We start from the raw sequence: 26,205 nt of genomic DNA, 5'->3' as shown, positions 1-26,205 counted from the left end.
CGGGTTCTCTTACTTATCTTAAGGCACATTTACCTAACCTAACATGCCATTCCAAAGGCCGCAGTGCTGCAACCATAATAGTAACAGTAAAGCAATAGGTGTGGATTCCCAGTTCTTGCTCTAATAAATCACCTTTCCCCCGAACGTGGTCTTGTATTACACTTGAATTCAACATTTGACAAAAGTAACATTCAAAAACCTGAGCTGTTTGTTTGTTAATGATACCAGCCCCATCTCGCACCCCCAGACGTTACATCATCAGTCCTGATGCTGCTTTGGTGTGCTCACAGATGAAATGCAATCCTATGCGAATCACCTAGACTTGCATTTAACCACCTTATCGACAGAAAACGGCAACTCTATCTCATGTACAGCTCTGCTGAACACTTCCTCTCTTGCTGTGCAGACATGCTAGGTTTACTATAAACTTGCAGAGCTGTTTATATTTTATTTGACACATTTTCGTAGGTTTTAGGCTCTTTAAAATGTCAGGAAATCATTATTGGTCATCAGGCACTGTTCAACAAATCACTAAATTATATTGACTGTTGTTAGATTTTTACTGTTATGGAACAATGAGTGTTTTAATTAATTTGAATAATTATATAGATTTAAAGAGTGGACAAAGTAAAGGAAAAAAAAATATGTAAAGAAGTGACAAAGAATATAAATACAGAATGAGATTAATTACAAATTACACAGAAATGCATATTTTAACAGAGTTGCAATGCACAAAACCCCTTATTATAAAATAAATAAACTACACAAGAATGCAGTGCAAAGAACACAAACATTGGTCTACAAGATGTGGGAAAAAGTAACGTGGATAGATAAATCATCCTTCACGGTGCATGTGTGGTGACACCAAGAGAACAGCAAATGCTTGAAAGCTTGACCCCTGCAGTGAGGGGTCCAGTGGCTTTGGTTGTTGGCATGGTTCATGTTCATGTGTCCCCTCAGAGGGAAGAGTCTGGAAATCAATAAAGTTCTTCTGACTGACCAGCTTTATCATATGATGAAACATTTCTATTCTGATCTGAGTGCGCTCTACCAGGATTACTCTACCTCCTTTCACACAGCACGGGAGCTCAGTGATATGAAGATGATATATATCACATGCTGTGGTCTTTTCAGTCAACAAATGAACACTGAGGAGAGATATTAGAGCAAAGAGTTAGATAGTGCTCTCATTTACATTTACATTTACAGCATTTAGCAGATGCCCTTATCCAGAGCAATGTACAAAAGTACTTTCAGTCTCTATCAATGAATTGAGGGCAAAAGTTAGGAAACAATTAGCATGAAATATTCTTTATTAGGTTTGCAGATGTTTCATTCATCATCAAATGCAATAATAATGCATATTATTAAAAGAAATAGAAACTAGTAATAGAAAAAAAAAGTTTGAGGTTTATTTTCTAAACTTGTTATAAATAATCTCTAAGAACTTGTATGACCACCTTTTGCCTTGATATCTGCTTTCTGCTTCTTTGTCTATCCCTTGAACATCTTTGGATCCTCTCAGTTGTAATAGTTGGCCTCCCTTTAGTCTTGCCTCCTCGAACACACAGTCTTCCTGACGTGCCTTTTCTAGCACTGCCAGATTGCTTGGCAAATCTTTGTGGATTCTTTCTGACATATCTTTTATAACTCTGCCAGATGTCATACACTGGAGACCGAGAGGATCTTATCGAAATATTTTATGTTAATTTTGCCGTATGTTCGGATTGTTGCAGGACACACAAGCATGCATTTATTTTTAGCACCGTGGAATGTTTTTTTTTTTCCTGTAGATAAGATTGTAAATGAAAAGTAGCTTTTCTTTATTTTTACTATGCAGTTAGGGTTCAAACTAGGCATTTTTTAGGATACTCATGCACAGGTAGTCTTGCCCTTCAAATTTATTCTCATAATTACAACAGAATTCTAAATCAAATGTATTTGGAGACATACTCTTTCTCTGACTCACTGCCTGACTCCTGAAATATATTCTTTAATCATTTGATCATAGTGCTAAATGTGTGATCATAAGGCTAAATCTATCTATCTATCTATCTATCTATCTATCTATCTATCTATCTATCTATCTATCTATCTATCTATCTATCTATCTATCTATCGATCTATCTATCTGTCGATCTATCTATTATTTGGAAAGTCTTTACCATGCAATCAAGTGTGATACTTCAATCCCTCTTTCTACATTGTTTAAATATCTACAGCTGTACAGGGCAAAAGAAGTGCAGATTATGAAAAATTAAATAATGAAGTTGCAGACGATGTCTTATACTGCAGGAGATAAAAAGACAGAGGCCTTTAGTTCAATACATAAATCTGTTTGGGCTCTCGCTCACTTGTGTGTGATGCAATGTGAAAAATGTGTTGGGATTATATGTTGGAGTCTGTCAGTCTGTCAGACACAAGTAAAAGACGGTTTATATTGTTTTAGCGAAATAGAGAAAGGTCAGGTTCATTTTTGGTTTGTTTGTGTGTGTGTGTGTGTGTGTGTGTGTGTGTGTGTGTGTGTATGTGCATGCCCTTTGTGCTGCTCAGACCGTATTTAGTTCACAAAAGTCTTCTTAAAATGACCAACCTCACACAGTGAAATGAAACCCCTTCCTACGCTTGGGGAGGGGGGGGGACTGTCCGAATGCCAGGTGTGTTTTCTGTGTGCACAGGTGGGAGTACAAATAAGAAGAAAGCTTATGTCACAAGAAGTGAAAGAAGAATTTTGTTACATATTGACAAAGCCACTCGCTTTCACTGATATTTTGCATGAATAGTATAATAAAAGTATAAAGGGTGCTGTTATTCATTTAAGCATAATAACCAAACACTTTGCAGGGTAACAGTAAAAAAGACTGAAGTATTGCTGCATTTCTAGAGTTTATATTTTAAAACAGATCAGTTTGTCCCCTTTATGTGTCATTTATTGATTATTATGTGTCAATTAGATGATCATCAATACCCAGAGATTTATACAGATTCAAAACGGTGTAGTTTTTTTTGCATAGCACCAATGAGATCGTAGACAGACAAACTCAACCTAGAAATAAAACTCAATCAAGACTTGAATAAGAGATGAGTTTATTTGAGGGAGAGTGTAAAGTCAGGGTCTGCGGTGAGATGTGCATCGCCTTCCCTTTCCATTCCCTGTTGAATGGGGCAGAAAGATGTGTAACTCCGGTAAATAGCGGTAATTGGGATGGAAAAAAATATTTAGCGCTTTAGCGCGCGCTTTCGGACGCAGACGGTGTGCGCGTGCTTCAAAGGCCGACAGTGTCCACTGGCTCCTCCCACTTTGGACCTTGTGACAACAACAACTCATCCCGGAGAACGAGCTGCACTTTTCGGCTCATTTTCTTCCTGTCATTCTGTGTCTCTCTGTCTCTGTGTCTCTCTCGGGCTCTCCGTTCCGGTCCCATCTCCAAATGGTCGTCTCTCCGTGCGCAGCCTAATTCATTACCAAAGACGCTTTTTTTTTTTTTTTCTTTTCTTTTTTTTTTAATAAATACTTTTTCTCGGCGGAGCGCGCTACTGTGGATTTCTCCTTCTGGCCAGCTCACGCGTTACTTACTTTCTTTCTTTGGGCTTTGTTTTTTTTTTTTGCTCCACTTTTTTTGAACTTTAACGCGTGCTCGAGCTGATCATGGCCGTGCCGGCTGCTTTGATCCCCCCTTCCTCTCTGGTCCAGCCGTCTCCCATCTCATCCTCCTCGTCGGTGAACACCTCGTCGCCTTCGGCCACCTCGTCTCCGTGTCCGTCGGTGGCTCCGGCCGGCGCGAACCTGTTCCGCTCGGAGCTGAGAGCGGCTGCGGGAAGCCCGGTCATGCAGATCGCCGTCACGCCGAATCCGCTCGCCTCCAAGCCCGTGTACTCGACCCCGTCGCCAGTGGAGAACACCCCGCAGAACAACGAGTGCAAGATGGTGGAGCTGAGGGGCGCGCAGGTGGCCTCGTTCACGGTGGACGGACGCGAGCTTATCTGCCTGCCGCAGGCCTTCGATCTGTTCCTGAAGCACCTGGTCGGCGGGCTGCACACCGTCTACACCAAGCTGAAGCGGCTCGAGATCACGCCCGTGGTGTGCAACGTGGAGCAGGTGCGCGTGCTGCGCGGCCTCGGCGCCATCCAGCCCGGCGTGAATCGCTGCAAACTCATATCGCGGAAAGACTTCGAGACCCTCTACAACGACTGCACCAATGCCAGGTAAGCGCGCAGAGATCCCGCGCACGCTGTCGGGTTGCACCGTGAGCTCGGATTAAGAGCCGATTCTTCTGGACGGCTTCGCGCGCACTCAGATCCTATTCTCGGTATAGAGGAGCGAAGCGCGGAGCTGCAGAGAACCGACTCCGAGCTCGCGAGCTCAACCGAGATGATGACGTAGAGGAGCCGGTACCCTCCGTGCTCAACTTTTTACACCACGGACAGCAAACAAAAAAGTGCACAGCAAAAACACACGTGTGCTGCATGAACTTTTACACACAACTGATGCAAAATACACAACTAAACACCTGCGTCATTTTAACTTCTGCACATCAGTTTGTAACTGTAACTTCTAAGTGTTACACAATTTCTACAGCACTGATGCAGAATTCAGAAAGTACATCAGTGTGTTACACATCATCTACAGCACTGATGCAAAATACACAAAGTACATCAGTGTGTTACACATCATCTACAGCACTGATGCATAATACACTGCTCATCATCAGTGTTACACATTTTTCCATCACTAATGCAAAATACACAAAATGCATCAAGGTCTATCTTCTAAGCATCAGTGTGTTACACTAGCTTCTTAAAATCAATGTGTTACACAACTGAATCAAAATACTGTACACAACTCAACATCAAGGTAATAATAGTCTAAATAAAAAGCAAATAATTAAGATGCAAAAGCCACAAAAAAATAAAATAAAATAAAAATAATCGAGCATCAGTGTGCATTAACTACACCACTGATGCAAAATACACACTAAAACTTCAGGGTATTTAAGATTTTACATCGTTTACACAAAGGACACAGCAAAACAGGGTGTTAGCTTAATCTATAAACCACTGACACAAGAAACACAGCTAAACATCATTGTCCTGGATTAACTTTTCTTCCACTGACACAAAGTACCCAGCTAAACATCAGTGTATTAGATTCATTTATACAGCACTGACACAAAGTACACAGTCAGACAACAGTGTGTTTAACATTAACTTTTACAGTCCTCATTTGTGAACAGATGGACCTTTCTAAATAAGCACTGTATAAATAACACTGGCTGGTTTTTTTTGTTTGTTTTTTTATGTGCACACTCTCCCTAATAATATATATATATAATAATGTAGGATAAAGTGTAGTTTAGAATGGGATAACTCATTTTCAGAATTTGGGAATGAAATGTCATGGGTGTCAGGGATGTATTCATAAGAAACGAGTAAAAGAAATTGTACAACAGTATAATGAATGAGGGTCAACAGTAACAGTTGTCATCTTAACCTGAGGAAAGCCTGGGTGTGTACACACTGCTATATAAACATGCCCTTTTGCATTATATATATATATATATATATATATATATATATATATATATATATATATATATATATATATATATATAGACCTCGTTAGTTAAATGACATTAATCTGATTGTACAGTAACAGTGCTGTTATAATATTTTTATTCACATCAAAGCACTTCATGGGGCAAATGGTAAAAATATTGTGCACTGTATGTGATCTTACAGTACATTCAGTTTAGCATTTGTTCTTACTTTCTTTTTCTTTTTCGTTTTTTTTTTTTTTTTTTTTCAGTCAGACAAAAAGTGCTTGTGGTCAGTAAGTGCATGCTGTCAATAATAAGGAAGGATTCACTGCCTACAGCTAATTTTAAGTAGTGGAAACATAGATTACTGTTAAGTGGGTGCAAGACATGCGACCTTTCTCCTTAAATAACTTTTGTTTAATTGTATGTGAAAAATGTTAATAAATACGCAAGCATCCAAACAAATAAATCGATTATCTTTATTATTAGCATGTTTACAGTAAGAGAAAGGAGAAAAGGTTACATAATGGTAGTATAATGAAATCCTTCATATATTTTGTTAGTAATAATATGGATTTGTTGGTACACAATAAATCCATAAAAAATCAAAATATCATGATTATGATTACAGAATTCTGGTCTTTTCTATACTGCCCACGTTATGCCTTTGTCGTATTTATTTATTTATTCATACATGTTTAATTAATCATAGTTTTTCGTAAACACAAAGCCTTGGAATAATAAAAATAATAATAATAATGAAAAAGAAACCTAAATGAATGCTATTCACCGTGCGTGATGCTTTTAGTTTTGGGTTGTTTGACCAGTGCATATATAATGAGGATGGTTATTTTGGATGTTGGAAGATTAAGCCGTGACGCCTCAATCTCGAGTTCCCCCGGACCTCCCCTGGTCCCACAGTGATGTAGTGTGTGATTTGAACTCTTGAGGGCTGGCACCGAGAGTGGCCAGTGTTGGGGTTAAAGGATAATGCAGTGCTACATATTGCTTTAATGACGCTAAAGTGCTCGCCTATTACTGCTGCACGGAGAGGTCTGTAATGGTCTCTGAAAGCACCTGGTACTGCCGGTGTTATGCTGAAATCAATCATATCCGCCATGGCTGCTTCCCATTTGGAGAATTACATCATTTGTATGGACAAAGATATCCTGTGTAGATGGAACACAAACAGATGGTGAAAGGAGGAGCGGCTCTTCGTTACATTGCTGATTAAATCTGCGTGTGTATGTTTGCCACTCGAAGCAGAAAGGTTTGCACTTTAGCTCCTAATTCGAGCCTTCAAGTATTCGTCGCTCACTTGAGTTTTGATGATGCAGCAAAGGATTTGCCCATGTTTTTGGAGTCTCTGCAGCCGTCGATGAGAGAATATTAACTGGTCTTTTCGAGGGATCTAGTGGTATTTGTGAATATTTCTTTTTTAGGTAGTGTCAAATACATTTCGGCAGAACATAAAGATGTGAACGTGTGCATGAATTCCGACACTATAATGATGACAAGATGAGGCATGTTAAAAAAAAAAAAAAATCACGAAATGATAGCTGTTTATCTTTGGCAGCTCTTGTTTAATGCATGTGCTGTAAGGTAGCGGCAGACGATCTGCACTCTCGCTCTGCGGGAACACACTCCTTTTCCCTTTTCCTCTCTCCCCCTTTTTCTCTCTTTCTGCTACATCCTCACATGGAGCCTCGATCCAGATTAATGCTCTCCTTCCGGTGCTGAGCAGATAGAAGGCCCATAATCTCTTGCTTTCATGGGAGCTACGGCAGTGCCTCATGAGAAGCAATACTTCAGCCACTTGTTTTCCTTTTCATTTTGTGTGCGCGGGACAGCGCAGGCTCGGCTCATTCCCAGCGGCATCTGAACTTACAGGGTTATTGAAACATCACAACAGTGCTGCTCTCTCACCGGAGCCAAGCTGTACATGCACAGCAATGCAGCACTTAATTGACAATCATTGTCTACCTCTGAAGGTTAAACACGCACCTCCAGACGACAGGAGGCCTCTGGGATGGCGGCTATTTTTCTCAGCTCTAGAAATTCATGGATTTCCTTATATATATATATATATATATATATATATATATATATATATATATATAATGTGTGTGTATTTTGCACTTTTTTCCTTCGTAGCTTTATATATAATAATAAATATAAATGAAAAAAAAATACATTTACATGCTCAGCCATAAGAGCAGGACTTATTTTAAAAAGTCGCTTGCGTTTTGTTATGATTCAACCTTTCCCATTTACAGGAAAGTGGGATTATTTTGTCTAGCGCTCAGGGGTTACGTCTTCACCACTGGTGGCAGATTTGATCTCTCCTCTCTCTCTTTCTTTCTCTCTTTCTTTCTCTCTCTTGCGCACACGCTTGCTCTCCCTCTCTTTGCAGTGCTCTTCTGATATATTTGTTTTCGGCAGGGCACAGATGTGTTTACAGGTACTCATGGGAAATCTTTGGATCGGATTCAAATCATTCCCAGTCAGAGTGGGTGCTAAGATACCCGTCACCCAGCAACCACATCCAAGAGGGAGCCAGGGTGATAATAACTTAAAAAAAAAAAAAAAAAAAACACAGAGAGACAGATGTCTGATTAGGATGAAAGAGTTTGAGGGGGGGTTTGTGTGCATGTTAAAAGGCTTGTTAAAATCACAAATTCATTCAAGCACTTTCTTACGAATCAAATATGCATTTCTCCGTTCTGGCCTCGAGTGCGTGTCGTGCTGATGGGTCAGAAAGGAAGAGGATATACAGCCGGCTTTTTTATCTTTGAGTCGGCGGAGCTCGGCTGTTAGAAAGGATTAGTAGCTAAATGAATTGTGCGCTTGCTGCGTGGTGCAAGATGATGTCGTTAGAAAACACTGGACAATTGCACTGGTGGTGTTGATTTTTAAAAGTCAATATGAAATTTGAAAAGCGATTCAGAATGATGACTGGCATGTTTATTTGCCTTTTCAAATTTTATTTTTTATTTAGAACATTCATGGATTTTTCCCAAAGTCCGTAAAAGTTGTTCTTTTAGTTGATGCACTTAAATAAATATAGCTAATAGGCCTTTGCTAGCTTTTACTATTCTTTGTTCATGGATGAGCCTCTAAAGTCCATCAGGTTTGTTTGTATATGTAAACATTTTAAGCTGATTTGATTTGGACATCTTTCCTGGAGGCTAAGAACTTACTGCGTTTCTGATGTTTTGATAACGGGTGCCGTTATGTGACGCTGAGGGGACTAAAGTGCGAATATTTTGGGGATTTATATTTAAAAGGAGAAAAGAATAAAGCAGGTAGGAAATGGCATAGTTAGGACATTGGAATAGTGCGGCAACACCTGTGACAGATTGGCTGTGGAGGAAGCCATGAATTTGGGCCTCTGTGTGTGTGTGTGTGTGTGTGTGTGTGTGTGTGTGTGTGTGTGTTTGAGAGAGTGTGAATGAGGGAAACACTGTAGGGCCTGGCATGTCTTTAGCCGGCAGCTCGTCCACATTACACCGTATTTAGGGAGCAAGGCGCAGATCACTGGTGCTTGTACAGCGATGTTAAACACTACTGACAGAAGTTAGAGGGAGCAGATGAGATTTCTAGATTGGACAGAGATTCCAGGCTGTAGCTCCGCTCTGTCTAATGTGGTCACGTAGAGAAATTGATTTCCCCCCCTCCTGAAATTAATTAATTTTTCATATAGCCCAAAGCTGGAGTTTTAAAAAAAGAGGGTGCACTTGCCGCTTCTCTATTTTCCTGCTCTTTTTTAAGAATTATTGCCTAATCATATTAATACTTTTGCCCCAAGGATGAAAAGATAATTGTACAAATGCATTTGGAAATATGTATCACTGAGTATTTATGATTAAATTATGCAAATAACGCCGCTCCCATCCTTCGCGGACCCAGATTGTCTAATTAGGATTGATATGCCGAGTAGATGTTCTTGAATCTGAATACACGCATGTCCAAAGAGCAGAAAATTGAAAATGACAAGGCTGGAATCCTTAAAAAGTGCTTCTTTTCCCCCTCCTCACTGTCTAATTCAGCGTAGCTGTATCAGGAGTTAATTTTCCCTAGCTCATTTTCACATCGGAGATGACAGGAAAGAAAAAAAAAAGAATACTTGTGGGAATCAGTCGCAAATGGGATTCTAAAAATTTCATCCAATTTGTTATTTAGGCTCACAGAGATCAATTTTATAGTATGTAAACATTTCTGTTCTGAGACAGAGCTGTACATTTCTACCACACTGGCCATGATGGAGTTAGTAAGACAACATTTATTTGCAAAATGTGTGTTTGAGCATAAGGGATATGGCAGCGGGGCTTGGTGAGGTAACTGCCACCAGCGGCTTTGGTAGTGCCAGCCTGAGGACAGGTGATTATTTAGCTCTGCAGGCTGTTTTCATTTAGGTCAGAACAAGCTCCACTTTACAGGGCAATGAGAGCACCATGACTCCATTAAAGGAAAAAACAACAGGCTCTGGAGTGCTTGCGCCATTTTGCTGAGGACAAAAGAAATAAGTGCTCAATGAATTCACTTTCAAGCCCTCCTCAAAGCATGAAATATGTGGCTCTAAAGCACTTGTTTGAAACCTTTTTGAAAAAGAAAGAAATCATGGCTCTTTGATTATGGGATGTACATGTTTTTTTTAGGCTTATTTCTCTAAAGTTAAGGAGGCAGCGTCCTTGTTGGAATTGTGTAGCTTCTTGCGCGGTCAAAACCGGATTATTTCCGCTTTAGCGTCATAATCAGAATGTGAAACAAAAACGGGAAATTACACACAAAAAGCGTTTCTGTCAGCATTGCTTGGCCCAGTACAAAAGCCAAAAGCTCCGACACCTTCAGGAGCATCTCATAAAGTTGTGATTGTTATCTAATCTTTACCTGGCAAAGCGAATGGCTCGCAGCTAATGACACTTGAGACACAAAACGGAATTCTATCACCGTTCAAAGCATCTGCTCCTCAGACGGGCCTCTGACGAACGTGAGACTCCAGGCCCCCTCGCTCGCTTGCTGAACTCCTCCCAGACCACACAGCAGCGTGGAAAGTCAATTTGCCTAAATTGAATCATAATAATCATAACAAAACACAAATATTGTTTTTTTATTGCCACTAAGGATCCCATATGTTGCACGCTAGAGTTGTTAGCTATGCGTTTTTGCTTCTTGAATAAAACACTTTCAAGGTGAAACACAAACGGCTGCTTATTAGATAAAAATGCTAAGTGCTTGGATGTGGCATCAATCCCCGATAGTGCGCTTTTCTCCATTCTCTCTCTCTCTCTCTTTCTCTCACTCTCTCTCTCTCTCCCTCCCTCTCTCTCTCTCTCTCTCTCTGTTCAAATGCTGCAGAGTTTAAAAGTATTAGCTCACTTTTACTCAGTCCTCCAATCATACTTAAGAATGAACTATGACTTCTTTTGACTTTTTTTTTCAGGACAAATAGACATTTATTTCACTCTGCACTCGAGTAGCGTAATCCCCTGCTTGCAGTGCTCACAGAAGTCCAGAGTATATCACTGTCACATATGGCTTGATTAACTGTAAAAGGGAGACATCCCTGGAAATGTAATATATTTTTTTAAACCTATTCAAAGGCACAGAGAAACCCCTTTTGGCATGCAATTGTGATAAAGTGAAAATCCCATTTACACACTATCCACTCCGATCCTCCACCCTGCTCGAGTTTGCCTGCACAGAGTGCATTAGGAGGAGACACTGTATTTCCGTGTCAAAACAAAAGCCACCGTCTTTTTTCCTTTAGACCTGATCCAGAGCCTCTCATGTTGCTCATCCATCGAGCCCTACGAGAGAGCAAGAGAGGGCCATTATAATAACTCCAGCGTTTTTTTTTTTTCTCCTTTTTTTCAATGATGCTTGGGTTGAGTTTCTCTCCTCCAGCCTCAAATGTCACTGTCTCGCTGAGGCTCCCTTTAAAAAATATCGCCCCTGCCATGGTGAGCCCTAGTGCCCGGCTATTATTACTCTCCCCGTAAAGACTGACAGTTTGCTCCGGAGAGACATGACACCAAATTCGTCTGCTGGAAGTGGACCACCGCGCCCCCTTTCTGTCCCATCAGATACGTGTAAACCGATGACACCTGGCTGGGGGATGCGGAAAGGCGAGGCGAGGCAGGCAGGCGGTGGCCACAGCACACACACGTCGCCTGCTTTTATAGCCTTTGTTTGTCAGGAAGACGGGGTAGACTATTACACAGGTCTAGCGGCTCACTGTCTCGTCTTTCACAGCTGTGGTTTTTTTTTTTTTTTGAAGATAAGCCAAGTTTTAATCAAACCATCACTTTTCAAATCACACCTCGGTTTTATTCTCCATCACCTACAAGAGACGACGACTTCGTTTCTTTTGTTTAGAAGACAGGCTTATAGACACAGTGACTCATAAACCTGTTTAAACGCTTAACACCGGGTTTATGACCGTCACCTTTTGCTAACTGCCATCACACCAGTTCATGTATTCTACTTATAATTTTGTCAAATCCAAACATAGGCTTTGTGCTCTGTACAGGCTCCCAAGCATTATGCTGATAAAAGTTTTTTTTTCCTCCCAGCATAATACATCTGTCTATATGTATTATCCCTCTGTTGCTCCGGAGCAGACTCTGTGACATCCATAAACTTCACATGTGAATAGGCTTTTCTGAAAAGGAGAATGAATTAAGTCGAGCTGACATCGCATGCCAATAAGCTTTGTTTCATTCCCAGTGCAGTATTCATTTGTGGCACAGAGAGATTTATTGCATGATTGACAATTATGAGAGGATGACCTAGTTTTTTTTTTCTTCCCCTTTTTCTTTTTTGCAATGGAACAAAAATGGTTTGCATTGCATGGCATGGCATGGCATCTCTTTTCTTTTGTATTGTGCAGCCCATAAGCGAGCAATGCAGAGGCTTTTGCCAAGAGAGACACAGCTTTGATTTTTTTTTTTTACGCTCTCAAAAAAAGTTAGTTTGCTGTTTACTTATGTGTTTTTACAACCGATAATTTAGTATTAGCCTAATTGCGTGACGTCCCCACGGATAGCACGTCCCTTCAAAACCCTCACGTTCAATTTTCTCTCGAAAGTTATTTTCTATGCTATTTGACAAAGTGTCTCCCTAAAGGCAAACACTGAAGTCTGCACTTGTCTTGGAGGTGAGATGGCATATTAACTATTCTGCTATTCTCACTACAAGGAGCTATACATAGCATGCCATGCTTCGTCTGCTTAACCAAGTAGGTTTTCCATCAACACTTTTAATGGCTAATATTTCCTGATTCATGCATCTTTTTTTTTTTATCTTACCTTTCTATTAAATGGTTTTATTCTGTGTCGTGCAGCTCATTACAGCTGTAAGGAGGGTGTGTTCCCCATGGGACTACTGGTTGAGTGGAATCACAAATGACACAAGCAGGGTTTAGTTGGAAGTTAATATCCTGCAAAATTGTTTCTGCACAGCTCGGTAGAATACGGATGATTAAATGACACGAGCAGATCAGAAACGTTTTCCTTCCGACTACAAGGTGTTAAGTGTTGGTGCTTTAGAGCGCTGCAGCTCTCCCAAGGTTGTTGTTAAAAGAAATAAGATGTATTTAAAGGAGAGCACTGTCACAGAGAGAGGCAGAAACTGAATGCCAGGCTTTGTGTATTGTGTCAGACATTGTGTTTTACACAGATAACAGTGCTGACGACTGAGTTCTTTGAAGCACCAACCTGACAAGGAAAAAAAGTGTTATAACTACTGGGAAATAAATGTAATGTTCAGTTTCAGTTTTTTCTAGACATGAATTTAACTCTTAAAAACCTATCTTGGGTGTTTGGTTGTGCATGATGTGTTTGAGAACAAGTTATTCTGCATTATTTATTAGCCTTTTACTCGTGTAACGTTTACTTGTGGGTTTTTTTTTAATGAGAGTACTCATTAGTAACTAGCTATTAATAATAATATACTTTACCTTTTTCACTTATGGCATTCACATCTACAGCTTGTCCTGAGCCCTGAATAATTAAAAGCCCTAAGCCCTGAAATGTATTGAAGAAATTTATTTATTTATTTATTTATTTAATTCATTTATTGATTTACAAATGTTGTTCTAATGGCAGTTCTAATATGTATACTATTACATAGATTAACTAATTATTATTTATTCAAAAAATATATAGTACAAAATTTTATATGGTTTATTTTTTTAATTATATAATTTTTTAAATGTGTGAAAAATTTATATTTTTTAGTATGTATGTATGTTTTCATATACATGTAATATAAATGTTTTCCTTTTATTTATATATATATATATATATATATATATATATATATATATATATATATATATATATATATATGCATAGCTAAATTCAGTTTTACTTAATGCTTTTTTAATTTAACGTTTTAAATACTGTTTTGATTTGACACTATCATAGCATCAAGCAGTCATTATGTAAAAAAAAAAAAAAAAAAAGAGTGGAACCGTTCATTCAGAAATAAAGACTTTTGAAACAGGAACATTTCTTCCCATTTGATGCGGTTATTATAACCAAAGTGTGCATGAAAGCTTTTTATTTGAAATAAACTGCACTTGTCTGTGGCCAGCTCGTGCACACACACAATATCTTTTCTCATTTTCTCTTCACTCAAGTTCTCCGAGATTTACCTTTATAGTGGAGTAAAGAAATCGAGCGGTTTCCTCAAATGGCAATATAACTTCTGTCCTCGCTGTTCAGCCAGAGATTAACTGTTATGTGTTAGCGATTCTGCGAAGGGAGATTAAGGGTTGTAAAAAAAAAAAAAAAGAAATGGAGCAAAAGGGGATTCGCAGTTATCAAATGTCCTCTCACTCTTGACCTTTCAAATGTCAGAAAAGGAATGTGAGACAATAGCCGTTCTGCAGATCTGATTACGTGGATCAAACAGGCTTCTGTGGTGCTATTAGTCCAGGGATGTTTAATTGAAGGAAATCAGGAACCCGAGGTGAACAATACGATATTATTTATATCTGCTGTACCGTTGTTATCAATGGTGCTTTGTGTTTCTCCACTCTTTGTCCGTTGAAGAGAACGCTTAATCATGTCATTTGTTCTTCGTATTGAAACATCTATGGCACTTACTATTCTCAAAGCAGCAGACTGCTGTGCAATATTATTTTAGATCGCTTTGATTACTTTTACTCAAATATCCTTACATATTTGTGTGTATACATATTGTGTGTGTGCGTGTTTTTTGCCATGGGAGGAGATTTAAGGCAGGATAATTGAAGGTGTAGGGTCAGGGTCAAGCCAATAGGAATGTCAGGGTATGACAGGCTCTTTCAGCATGCCCCAGACAGAGATAGCAGCCGAGCCATAGAAAGGCCAATGTGCTGACAGCGCTGGCGCAGCAGGAAGACATCAGCAGGAGAAACAGATAGCGAGAGCGGCCAGTGGAGCAGGCAGAATCAGGAAAGATTAGGCCCAAGACCCCGGGTCAACCCGTTCCCACCGCTCACATGGGGTGTTATTAATAAAAGACATGACTAAGAGCTTATTAAACTGTTCAAACATACACAACAGGTCACTGCTGCTGTCACTCAGAATTCCAAACCCTTTATTCGCAACTTATGAAAGATGGCTAGACAAAAATGAGCACTGTAGTCATAGTGAGAGTGGATAAGTGTAACAGTATCTGTTTAGTAAAAAAAGTGATTTTGCACAGGGAAAGGTAGACTTGGTGTACACGGATTGAGTATGAAAACAGGTATGCGTGTTTCTGATTTGGCTTTGTATAGTTCTCTTGTCAATGTAAATAATGGAAGTTATTTAGCATGCTGTGAGCTGATAACATGGAGGCATGAGGGAGATAAAATGTACGTACATAACTCTCTTCTACCGTAAGTGATGAGCAGTGTCTGACCTGTCTGCTATGTGAAAGGAAACATGGCACGATAGTGCCAGATCTTTGATCAAGATGTGCGGGCGCCATGGCTGTGATTTATACCACCACATCCCAGTAAAAAGGATGTCAACTTTAGGTCTTAATGAAAGCTCTTGAACAGAAACGTGTCTGTGCAGGAGCCATGTGGTGACAGCCACGATGCAAATGAGGTTAAATGGCTGTAGAGTGTGCCGTTTGTACCAGTGGAGAAGAAAGTAGGGGAAAAAAGGATTTTGGGTGACACATTTCCTTCAAGCTTTTAACTGTAGTTCGTTTCACATCTTATCTTGTGTGGCTTTGTCTGTCCTTTGGCTCCTCCCAAGTTAGAGCAGATCCCGTGGGATAAACTCTGTCAGACTCTGGGGTGATTTATTAAATTTTGAGTTCTGTGAAGGACTTTAATGTCGGAGGGAGGAACGAAAATACATTTGCAGGTGGTTGCCAGCTTCAGGCGCTATTTGCTGAAGGTAAGGATACAGAAATGGCAGAGCAAGAGAGAGAGAAAGAGAGAGAGACAGAGAGATCGAGTGAGAGAGAGCGCGAGAGAGCGAGAGAGAGCAGAACAAATATATGTGAGATTTCCTGCTTTTGTTTTAGCAATGGGAACGCAGGCCTCTAAAACCAGCCCTTTTCTGCTGTTGCAGTTCTATTGATAGACAGAGTTTGAAGAACTTAGGCCTCACAGAACCCATTTATATCCATGCAAAACGACTGGCAGGCACATTAGAGTCTTTCTGATTCTCTATTAGGGGAAATGTACTGACCTGAGCTCCTGTTTGCATCTCCGCATAAGTACGTCCACAATTAACTGAGTGCACTGCGCATCCATTTCATTTCAATTGTTAAAGGCAATTTATTACAGACTATGATTAAACATGGCAGGCATTTCATCTCAAGGTTGTGCTCATATGGCCCCATTAATGGCTGGCGAGTGCAGGCCATAAAAATGATATGTTACTTATTCTTCTGTGGATGCTTATGTGTGTGTGACCATGATGCTTTTTCTCTCTCTCTCCGAATCCGTCCGCTTACATGTTGCAAATGGTGCAGATTTCACCTATTAACGTCCGCCAGGCTCAAGAGCGCCCGCTGCGGCAAGTTCCGGCCTGCGAAATTCACGTCTGTTGCGAGCGCAGCAGCTCCACGTGCGACTCCGGCGCTCAGTTAACTTGTCAAGGCCCACCTGCCATGCCTATCAGAGCTGCCTCCTGTGATCGGCATGTCTCGCACTCTCCATTGTTCGCCTCTCGTCAGCGTCTTTTGTCTTCGCAGACGATTTTGCTTTTTGATTGGGGACTGGATGATTTATCTACCCAGAGTCATTTTTCACACAATTCCCCCTCAGGAAATTTGGAATGAGGCTCCAATAACCTTGGCAGGGCCAAACAAAACACTAAAGCTGATCTCATGTATTTTGATGTAAGCCACCTCCAAATGAACAAAATGAACCTTGGCCTTTTTCTCATTCCTTATTAAATTGAGTTTTAACTATGACTCTTTCTCTGCTATTTACTGCGACAACTAGTAACAGTGACTCATACAGAATATAGTGGATGATTGTTGTATGTGGATGCTTTAGTTCTTCTTCTGCATTGCCTCTGCTGGCTTCTGAATCTACAAGAAGACACGGAGTATTGGTGACTGCAACAGTTTTTTCTCTGTTTGCCTGGTTAAAAGCGTTGCGGGTTGGGGGGATTGGTGTTGACAACCCTGGGGGTATTGGAGCTGTTTGTATTCTCTTTTCTCTCACTCTTTCTCTCACTTTTTCCCCCCTCCACCAATGCTCAGCTGCAGCTGTTTGTGTCTCCTCCCGCCAGCTGTCAGTTAGAAAGGCTCTCAGTAGACATCCTCACTCAGCACCTGCTACCCACCGGAGAAATAGGTATGTGTCAGAAAAGTTGGTGGCAAGCCACGTTACATCTTACCAGCATCCTAAAGCGATAATTATTACGATTGGAGTTCTGCTTTTATCTCATGATGAAAGCCGCTCTGGCAAATGAGGGACATAGAAGAGGATCCAAATCAAAAGGAGAGAACTGTTAAAGTATGCATCATCATTTTGTATAAAAAAAAAATTATAAGTTTAGTTAGTAAATCGCAGTTGCTTTCTCTGATAATGGGGACGATTTGACAGGTGTGTGGGTGTGTTCGTTTTGTGTGCTTCTGCTCCTGCATACAGTCAGAAGAATCTTTTCATCTGTCAGTGAAGATGTTTATTCTCCGACGTTCAACCCGAAAAAAGTACTTATTTAACTTTCCACTGTCCTTTCAAGACTCCATTCATCAATTCCGTGACATTATCACGACTCAAATTATGAAAGCTAATTAAAGAAATGGCCTACAGAAATTCTGATAACCCGAATGTTTTTTTTTGACTGGCCTGCCTGTTGAAAAACTTGCCACAGGGTTCCTTTTTTGCAGGAAGTTATGAAAGAATTACACCCAGATCATTTGCACAACGGAGTCTCGGGCCTCACTCTGTGTTTGTATTTGGATCAGTGTATCAAGTTGAAAAATGACCTGCCTGGGGCACATTTAGCTCCAGTCTGTCAACCGAACAGATTTAAGCTAATTGTTGCTACGCTTTGCAAATAACAAACAACCCCCCCTCCCCCCAAAAAAAGCAGTGCAGAACATTTTATTAGAACAAATTGTCTTGCTTTTTGATTGTAAAATCGTAATAATGTTGCCAAACAGACCGACGTTGCATCACATCTTGTATCATTGGCTACCAGACCGGCAAGCCATCTAGCCTATAGTTTCTCAAAACCTGTAAACCACATAGCGATCGCATGTCGCTGCTCAAAGCTCAGAGAGTTTCTTCACAGGAGTTGTTGCACAATGGCCGTTAGAAAGAGGTCTGAAAGTTGATCAGTGAGGCAATGGAACAGGTTTCGCCAGCAGAGATCAAGGAGGGGCTTCATCTCGATAACAGACTTGTGGGCCACCATGTAGAAAAAGAAACAATGTGAATGTGTTTGTGTAGACTGAAAGGGGAAGGTGTGAGTGTGTATGTGTGTGTGTGTGTGTGTGTGGGTTGGGGGTGTTGAGCAGTCTACTGTTCAGTGCTCAAGAGTCCCAGACAACTGTGAGGCCACCTGGGTGCGACTTTATTAAAGAATAAAATGAGAGGTCACACTTTCTTGTCACCCACATGACACCCCACTGCTGGCTTCCTTTACAGCTCTGCTCTCATCCTAGCCCGGATTGGTTAGCAGTGAAAGTGTTTTTCATTAATACTCATATGGGACATGAGAATTGCACTTCTAACAAACACAAATTTCATTGCTGAGGGTCTGTTAGATGCCTTCAGTGACTGTTTTAGTGTATTAATTAATGCAGCCTTGGTGGGTAGGTTTTTCTTTTTTTTCCCAGTGATGGTGGGTTGGAATATTTGATGACAGGGTTAAAATGTAATAATAGGTTTAATATTAAAATTATATCATGGGGTCCCACTAAATGATGTGGCGCAAACGATTACACTCAGGTACAGAGAGACAGTAACATTGTTGATTTATTATTTTATTTTTTTAGTGTTTTATATTCATAATGCTCCACAAGCTTCATGCCAATTTTACTTTGAATTTGAAACCCAAACAGGAAATGTTGTAAGACTTTCAATCAAACCAATAACACTATACGCATTTTAAACCAATCCAGGTGGTGTTTGACTGTAATTGTCTGACATAGCCGTCTCTGATAGGCTACATAAACCCACACTCTGAGATCGAAAGAAATCAGCCCGATTTGTGCTTTTTTTATACCGATGTGTATTTTTTTTAAACCCTTTGGTGCTGTTGTTCACAAAACCGTGAACGTCTACAATAATGTATATCAGGAACGTCTACGCCAACCTGAGCCCATGTATATCAGGTGTCTGTGCTTGGATTGCTTAGTTGCTCAATTTTTTGTTTTGTAAAAGTTTTTTCCTTCCTAGAAGGTCCTTGATAACTGACCTGGAATGTTTTTTTATGATAAATCTCTCATTGCTCAATTGAGAAATTGGAAGCTTTTATATCAGATATTAGATTCATTTGGTCATATCTGATGGTTGGTGAGAAAGTCGAACGGCCCTTTTGCCCCTAACACACACACTTCCACATCCGGTTTTAAGACTAGTCGCAGTTGTTTTTCATATCCAGTAGGCTTCTTGTAAAGCTCTTGTGTATTGATGTTTGGCTGCCGAGGCTCTCTGTAGTGTGAGCTAATCTAATTGCAGCAACAGAGTACCACCTCACAAGTCTTTTATCTCATCCGTCGTCTCTAAATTGACTACCTGTTTGCATTGGCAGGATGATTCCAGGTTTGGGGCTGTGTAGCTACAAAATGTTGTGTTTCTTTTTTTTTTTATTAATGGCAGGTGCACTAGGTTGATGTCTCCTTCTACTTTACACTTTCCTGTTCTCTATTTTGAAGAATCTCCTTCAGTCGGGGGAGGACAGGAGCTCATGAAAGTGCAATCTGTTGGCTGATTTTTTCCCCCCATAATACTATCACTACACACAGTGATGAATCTGAAGCATTATCATTTTGCAGGGAGCTTTTAAAGCCACCATTTAATTCCCTCCACTCGCGCATGCTGCGTTTCCCCGCATCTAATTTGTATGCTTGTCCTTTGGTGTCTGTTTGAGCTAGCTTTAAGTAGCACAAAGCCTTTAATTGTGAGGTTTAACATTTTGCAATTAAAATCTACCCTTATTGCTCAGAGGAACAAATGACGAGGCTTTGATGTATTTTAATCAGCCGAGATGTATTGTAGTTTAAGGAGCGTAGAGATCCCAGATACATTTCTGATTTTAAATTGATGTCCTCTTCCACCTTTTGAAGTTGATAGCATTTTTTTTTTTTAGGCTGAAAGCACCCGAGATGCGCTCCCTTGAACCTCCTCGCACATAATAAAGATCTTTATCTGCTGATTCTGAAGTGGACAAATAGGATTATGCGAGACATTTGGATCCTAATAGAACCAAGAACAGCACAATAATTTGCTCATGCATGTACAGATACAGAAATCATGGCTGCAACGATCTAATAATTAATTATAGCTTTGAATAATCTTAAGGGATGATGACACCAGAATCATGAGTCTGGAAATACACTTCTGGGCAAAAAAAATAAAAAATGGGCCAGGAACAAAATGGCACAATATGAAGCTTTTAATGGGTTTAGCAGCAAATATTGGGTTAGCAAATTAACAAGAATTAAACAAATTCTAGCCTGCTCGATCAATCCAGCTTTATCAGGGTGTGAAACATTAACTTAAATGTGGTGATAAATAAAGTAAAATAAAGTTAGTTCAATAAAAGTATTTCCATAAATGTAAATGTAAAGCTAGAGACTTGTGTAATGAATAAAATTAAAGCACACATCTAATCTAGTCTTGTTTTCTCGATTTTATTCGAACAATCCTATCTTTTAAAAGATGTTTTCACCCCGTAACATTAGATTTGGGTGAATCGCTTATAGTAAGCACTACAGTATTAAACTCCTGCTACCTTTTTTTGCCAAATGTATAGATTAAACGCCGATATTTCCTTTAACGCTCACACTACGTGGAGCTATGTGACTCATAAACGTAGGAAGACAAGTATTGCTCTTACACACATCTCTTTTTGCTTTCGTAGTTGTAAAAACAAGTAAAAGCTAATCTAATATTAATCTGTACAAATAATTATGACTTCTGTAAGTCAGTTCCCTCTCAGCGTTTGAAGAACGCTATAGGAAAGTAAACTGGATTGCGGTGGAATTCTGCAGTCTGTTGAAAAAAGAAAAAGAAAAAAGATTTCGCCTTGACTGCACAGGCCCTTAAACATGTGCCACTTCCAGCGTACACGTTTCTCCACAAGCAAATGAACGCAAGCAGGGAGTCGCTAATAATGCATCTCCGCAGCTTTTGTTTCCCTTTGACAGATGGACGGCATGCGCTCAAATCGAATTGGGTTTTAATTGCACTGTGGCGTTGCAAATTTATCTGCTCCACCGATTCTCTTCACAGGTTTATGAGATCCCGGAACCGTACTGTTTGCTCCGCAGAAATATAAAGGAGACTTTCGGATCGTTGGAAATATGGCGCGCATTACCATTTCGGTTTGGCCTAAGGGGACAAAACCGTTCAATAGGGCAGATTGTCTTTTTTTGTTTTTTCGTCCCCCCCAAATATACACTTAAATGGTGTAAGATTGGCTGTGTGGGCACTGGAACTGCTTGTGTGCTTGGATGCACAATGTTCACATGATGGGGTTCGTTTGGATAGGTGGACGCAATGTAATCAAATTTCTTTCTGCTTCTGAGCTCGCCCACTCCTCTCACACACTCGTGAACACTCTTCACACATGTGCACTTTAATATCTTACCTTATTAAGCGTGTACCTTTTTCTGCACAACAACATCAAAGAGCTGTGCTTCCTGGCACAATGCACTAAATGTCAGAGTGTGCAGTTTGTTAATTACTTCACAAAGCCTGCATTTTTATTACAGGTAAATAATGTAGCAACATCTAGAACTCTCACAGTTGAATATACAGTTTTGTGACTACTGGCGCTTCTTTAGTATGTTTATTTTGTTTGAGTTGTGCACGTCATTTGTGCAGGTGACGACGCAGCAATCCTACTAGAGTAGATTGGATGGTGACCTGTTGAGTAACTCTGCTCCACCCTTCATTTTCACTATAAAAGATAAACCCGCCATCTCAAGCAGATCAAACTTCCTGTGTCGGACAGAGGTAAACTATGAAAACCTGGACGGTCTGTAGGGAAAGTTCTTTTCCTTTTGCAGCTGATGACTAAATAAATTGAGCGTCAAATTTCTAAATGGGTTTTGCACATAGATAGAGCAATTATGGATAAATATTGGTCTCCAGTAGCAACAATGCAACAATGTCTGAGTGGGAAAGTAGTGAGGATTGAACCTTGGATAAGGTGGTATATGAGCTAAACTGAGTGTTTTAAACTGATTTTTAAAATTAATCTTAAAATTAAACAACAAATGTATACATAGCACCTAAATAAATAAATACAAAAATAAATAAAAAATAAAATTCAGTAAATCACAAACGCTAAGGCAATAAAACCAATGCGATTTGCAATACATATTCAACGATACGGAATAATGCAGTACAGTGCAATGGAAAAAATATGATGTTATGCAATTCAATATGGTAGATAGTTCACTTTTATTTCTTTAGTTCAGACAGACAGCCAATTGCAGATTTATTTAAGTACCTTCTGACTTCTAACGTATGGCCCTTTTACAAACAGGCTTTTGTAGTGCAAAAAAAGAAGAAGAAGAAAATAAAACCAAACATTCTTTTTCTGTTCTGTCTCCAGAAAGATGCAGCTCTACCTTTGCCATGTTAATCTTCATTCTATGTGACTCTTGAAACACGCCTCAGTCTCTGCAGTGTTGTGATACGTCATATACTTGTAGCAGCAGTGGTGGTGAAAAAACCCGTTTGAGAAACGCGAGGAGATAATCAATCAATGTAATCAATTATATGTAATCAATTTACATATAATATATTGGTCACAAATTACTGGTCACTTTTTAAATAATAAACAGTATAGCACATCTACTAATAATTATATATAAATAAATAGTTTTTTTTACCGATGAAAATATGTTAAAAACCATCATGCATCGTGATGCAAATGGCAAATTATATGTAATGCAAACTTTTTTAAATCGATGCGTCACATTTTTAACTTTCATGCTGATGCACCGATGCGTATCGGTGAATCTTACCATCCCTAATGGCAATTGCATGAATTAGCATACACAATGTAAACTTTTAGACTGATATGAATTATATATGGCTTGATATAAACTTTATTTTATTCGTAATGTAGCGAAGTCTCAGGTGAAATCCATTTATTTCAAGTAACCTAAAATAACTGAAAATGAATGTACCTCCTAAAAGAAAGCTGTACAAGTATACCGCTGGTGATAAAGTCTTAAGTACTTTGGGATGGGTCTGCTGTAAGTGGAGGCATCTCACTACTTGCCCTTCTCCACACTCTCATTTGCCACGTCTTTGTGAGACTGTCATTTTTTATACACCTCTAATGAAGATTACACCTCTCTATCATCCGTTTGCCTTATCGTTAGCTTGAGCTTTGGCTGCGCTCTAATTGATGCACCCCTGCCAATTCACGCTCCGGCCCTGGCATTGACCCCCATTAAGAAGCCGTCCTCCTCTTCTTATGGAAATCACCTGGAGCTTTGTGAATCTTCCACCTCCAATCAGCTCCATTTAAGTGGAGAAAACAGCCTCTCGTAGGCAGCCAAGATTAGACCAACTCTTTCTTTGTCTCAGCCTGTCTGAGTGCCTGGGTTTTAAAAAAATGATGGTCCATAAATTCACTAAATGAAGGACTGATGGTGAACAATTAAAAACAGGTTCTTCCTAATACTTTTTAGGATTCATAGGAACTGGCTTATGGGTAAAGTAGAGCATGTCAGAAAAGCTTCTGACAGTGATGTATTTTGTAGACTGCTTTTATAACCGGGAGATGTTGCAATCTCAGGGCTCGGTCCAGCATGTTCATGCAATATATATATACGGTCATGTCATAGTGTTGTGGCTTATCTACCTTTGCACCACACATTAAATTCACTGACCTGAAGACACATTCCCATGGCAGCTTCCATCCAGATGTCCACTAATGTCATCCTACATGCCATAGAGTCCCCAGAAAGATGGTCACCATTTAATAACAAAATCCTCAAGCCAGAGCTGGAGCCAAAGTACTTCAAAGTTAAGATGCTCGGAATAGTGATGGCCAGTGTGTCTTATTTCATCTGCCCAATAATGCTTTGAGTCCAAAGGGCCTGTTGATCTCCCTGAACTGCTTTGTTCATATTAAGGCGAATTCACTGTAGACTATGAGAATGTCTGGCTTAGTTGAAGGAATGTGCCAAAGTTGCTTATGAAAAATGTTTGCTTGAAGTGGCAGAAATTTTTATCCCTTTACTTCCAGTAGTGGACCCCGTTTACTCGTTTATGCAGGCTTTTTTTTTCGCTGCAAATTGTTTTTGTGGCTGGGCAGAATGCGGCAGGAAACGCTTATTTCTCATTTCCAGTCCCCTATGTGGAGGAGGCCGCGGCCTCTGTCGTCACTTATCCGCATCCCAGACTGCATGGAGAAAGCAATCTGCCACTCGAGAGGGCCTGCGCTACACTTTTTATAGTGTCAGTACTCTCTTCCATTTCAGACATGACATCACAGCAATCAGAGATCACTTTCAGAGGTACACTAGGCTTGTCTAGTGCACTGCTGCTGTAGTTCTGCTTCTCACAGCTTCGCACTCATATACACACACACACACACACACACACACACACACACACACACAATCCATCCATACAAATGATGTAACATTGCTTCTCCTGAGCCATGATTGTAAACAAGATAAGTAGCATTTTGTATTTGCTAGGTCATAGCATTTTATAATTCCTTCTGTATCAAGTGTTGAGTTTTAGATGTGTGTGTGTGTGTGTGTGTGTGTGTGTGTGTGTGTGTGTGTGTGTGTGTGTGTGTGTGTGTATGTATGTATATATATATATATATATATATATATATATATATATATATATATATATATATATATATATATATATATATATCCTTCACATACCATCATTTAATTGAATTTGTTATTTCAATTTGTAATATTTTAAATTATTTTGATTTGATTTTACCCTGTGGTACATTTGATGGTGAGGAAATCTGTTTGGTTAGTTTGCAATTTCTATCCATTAATTGTTTAGAGCGAGTGCTTGTCTTTTAACTTGGTAATAGTCTATAAAAAAAACTCTCTGAAACTTTTAGTCAGGAAAAATATGGCAACCTCAGAGACTCAAACTACATAAAAGTAATTATAATAACGTACGTATATCCCCAAAATCAACATCACGATGTTCATAAATGACAATACACAACCATCCTCTACTCTAAACACAGCCCATTGAGAGAGAATCTTAGTATTAATCTTTGAAGCCACAGAATATAATGTTACCCTATTTTATGGCTAATAATTGTAGTTTATACAAATATTTTTCCCTGTGCCATATGGTTCAGCATTATGCTGTCATATTTCCAACTTGCACAGAAACAGCTTGAAAAATATGGTTCATGGATCAATTAATTGTGTACGCTGTAAAGGAGCAGGATTGGTCGAGCACAGGCCTCGTCTCCCATGGGCCCTAGATGCATGCGCTGTGATGTTTCATTAAAGTGAGTGCAGTCCACTAGCTTCCAGTAAACACAGCATAATTAAAAGGATTTTAGATGTCCTCTTTGAGCTTGCACTATGGTAATGATGCTTTGACCCAAAAAAATGGGAGGTGTAGCAAAAGGTCATGAAATGGCCTCTTCAGCACTAAATTTTCTTCCCCTGGCCAATTTAAATTAGGAGAGACTGCTTAATAGTCATGTTGTGTGGTAAATTATAAATATATGAACAAATATGGATGATGGGTCATATTGAGGGTTTTTTTCCCCCTGAAGATAATCAGTGGGCTGAGATTGACAGACATTTTTTTTTTCCGTGCCAGCAATGAGAAAAGTGATTTGTATTAATAAATGTAGATGTGCGCAAATACTGTAGTCAGAACGACTTAATTATCCATCCTGCATAACAGCATTCACCAAACTTCATTATATTTAGCCTGCATTTGTCTTTTAATATTAACATTACATTAAGTCTCTTAATGGGTGATGGCTGCAGTCAGGTCACACAATAGTAATTGCTTTTG

The 26,205-nt window shown here is 39.6% G+C and overlaps 1 protein-coding gene across 3 annotated transcripts in view; it reads left to right on the top strand.

Annotated features, from left to right (window-relative positions):
* The first annotated feature begins 2,553 nt into the window (after positions 1-2,553).
* The window catches only part of dachd (dachshund d), a 116,969-nt gene continuing 93,317 nt past the window's right edge, over positions 2,554-26,205 (top strand). Inside the window, exon 1 of one of the 3 annotated variants that reach the window (XM_046844987.1) lies at positions 2,554-4,206. In XM_046844987.1, the coding sequence (XP_046700943.1) occupies positions 3,650-4,206 (557 nt within the window). In that variant the 5' untranslated portion in view covers positions 2,554-3,649. The remainder of the gene's footprint in view (positions 4,207-26,205) is intronic. The other 2 variants (XM_046844986.1, XM_046844988.1) reach the window with 2 other exon arrangements.

The sequence above is a fragment of the Silurus meridionalis genome, chromosome 3 (assembly GCF_014805685.1).
Source record: "Silurus meridionalis isolate SWU-2019-XX chromosome 3, ASM1480568v1, whole genome shotgun sequence".
In the NCBI taxonomy this organism is placed as follows: Eukaryota; Metazoa; Chordata; class Actinopteri; order Siluriformes; family Siluridae; genus Silurus; species Silurus meridionalis.
This window is presented reverse-complemented; position numbering and strand designations above follow the sequence as displayed.